General features: G+C 36.7%; 1 protein-coding gene across 1 annotated transcript in view; it reads right to left on the bottom strand.

Annotated features, from left to right (window-relative positions):
• Nucleotides 1-489: 489 nt before the first annotated feature.
• The window catches only part of GAB1 (GRB2 associated binding protein 1), a 188,841-nt gene continuing 187,381 nt past the window's right edge, over nt 490-1,949 (bottom strand). The window contains exon 10 of the mRNA XM_007944118.1: nt 490-648. Within this exon, the coding sequence (XP_007942309.1) occupies nt 490-648 (159 nt within the window). The remainder of the gene's footprint in view (nt 649-1,949) is intronic.

Genomic DNA, 1,949 nt, shown 5'->3' with positions numbered 1-1,949 from the left:
GGTAGAAAGCTTAAATTTTCAATCTACTTCTCATTTTAATGTTATTAAACTGCAACTTCCAAATCTAAAAGTAGCTTAATTAACTTAGTATTGTTACATAGAGTAGTGTGAGGAAAAACAAAAACTCCCAAAGGAATTATGTTAAGGTACATTTGGGAATACCCAAACCAATGTTTAAATGAAAAAGTGCATAAATACAGTAATACTACAAGTGTGTTAACTGTGGAACAAGTGTTTGTTTGGAAGCTATAGTATTTTTCCATATTATTTACATGGTTTCAATTGTTCAGATACCACAAAGCACCATTTAGGGTCTAAATTACTTGGTTGTGTCTGAAAGGTCCCTTGACTTCAACTCAGCTCACTGAGGCTCTCCGACAGCAGATGAGTCAAGTCCCTTTTCAAACACTGCCATGACTGTGGTTCTGCTCTCAGGATTTATCTTTACAATTCAGTTCTTCTTTGTTCAAAAATAACAATGGAGTATTTTCATTTCACACTCTTGGTGGGTGTTTCAGACTCTGTGGACTGTCTCCCATCAGTCCAGGCTTCCCGGGTGCTCTTCAGTGCCAGGGTCTTCTGCTGGTCAACCACAACATAATCCACCCTCTCATCTGCTACACTGCTGCCTGAGCCACTGCTCTTTTGCTAAAAATCAAAGAAAAATAAATACATAAATAACATTCCACATAAAAAGGAGTACTTCTGAGTGAAAATCAGTCTTAAAACACACATACAGATATACACACACTGCAAAGACTTTTGAAATTCTGTTGGGTCACACACAAAAATATTATTACCTCAATTTAACAATACTGTCTCTTCTAACTCGGCACTATTTTTCCTTAAATTTAAAATAATTTCCGTATCAGAATTCAACTCATGCTCCCCTCTCAGATAAAATTCATATAAAATAGGGACAGCATACAACCAGCTCATTTTAAGATACACAGCTTGCTTCTCTTGCTAGCCTTTAGCCCAAGTCTGACTTCTTTCAAGCTCCAAGAACAAGTATCAATATTTACTTTCAGAGTTTAGAAATGTTTTTTTGCAACTGATAGGCTGATGTATTCTCTTCCTCCTAAAATACAACTAGAGTCTAGCTAATATAATTATTAAAGCATTGCTGGACTCACTTGAAGGAGCCAGGATGGTGCAGTAGTTTAAGTACTCAGTTGCAAACGGAAATGGTTGGCAGTGTGAACCCACCAGCCACTCCACAGGAGGAAGATGTGTAAGTCTGCTTCTGTAAACATTCACAGCCTTGGAAACTCCATAGGGCAGTTCTGTTGTACATGACTTGGAATTGACCTTATGGCAGTATGTTTGGTTTGAACTCACAAGGATATTTATTTAGTGAGTTAGAAATAATTCATTAGAAAATTAGGGAAATGGGAAGCAGTAAGTTTCCAAATGGTAAAAGTAGAGTTTTCTTTAGGATAAGCATCCATTTCAGCACTATAATCAGGAGACTAAGTCTTAGCACCCTGGGTAGGAGAGCTGAATCGGAGGCCCTTCCTGTTAAGCTAAAGGCCCTTAAAGGGACTGACGTGGTCCTAGGGTAGTAGCAGGGTAGTTGGTTCCAAGAAGAAGCAAATGCAAATTCTTTTTGGAGAAAATTGAGGTCCCCAAGATTGCCATAGATTTGTTAAAAATGAATTTTGATTTGAGTAAAATGAATACATCATAAAAATTTATAAAACACACAAGTTAATAAGGCCCTGAAATTGTGAGTTATCAGAAACAATAAACAGAGATTGAGATCCCTAAGATTCAGATATTGAAATAACTGCATACAAAGTATAATACACACACACACACACACACACACTGAGAGAGAGAGAGAGAGAGAGAGAGAGTGTTTAGAATTTGTTGAGTAAGCATTTCAATGGTAATCACTAGAAAAGGAAAAAGTATGTAACTTCCATGTAATTAGAAAGGAATAAATA

The sequence above is a fragment of the Orycteropus afer genome, unplaced genomic scaffold (genome assembly GCF_000298275.1).
Source record: "Orycteropus afer afer isolate SDZICR_OR568_19922 unplaced genomic scaffold, OryAfe1.0 scaffold00120, whole genome shotgun sequence".
NCBI lineage: Eukaryota > Metazoa > Chordata > Mammalia > Tubulidentata > Orycteropodidae > Orycteropus > Orycteropus afer.
The sequence above is the reverse complement of the archived record's forward strand: the minus strand, read 5'-3'. Positions and strand labels throughout refer to the sequence as shown.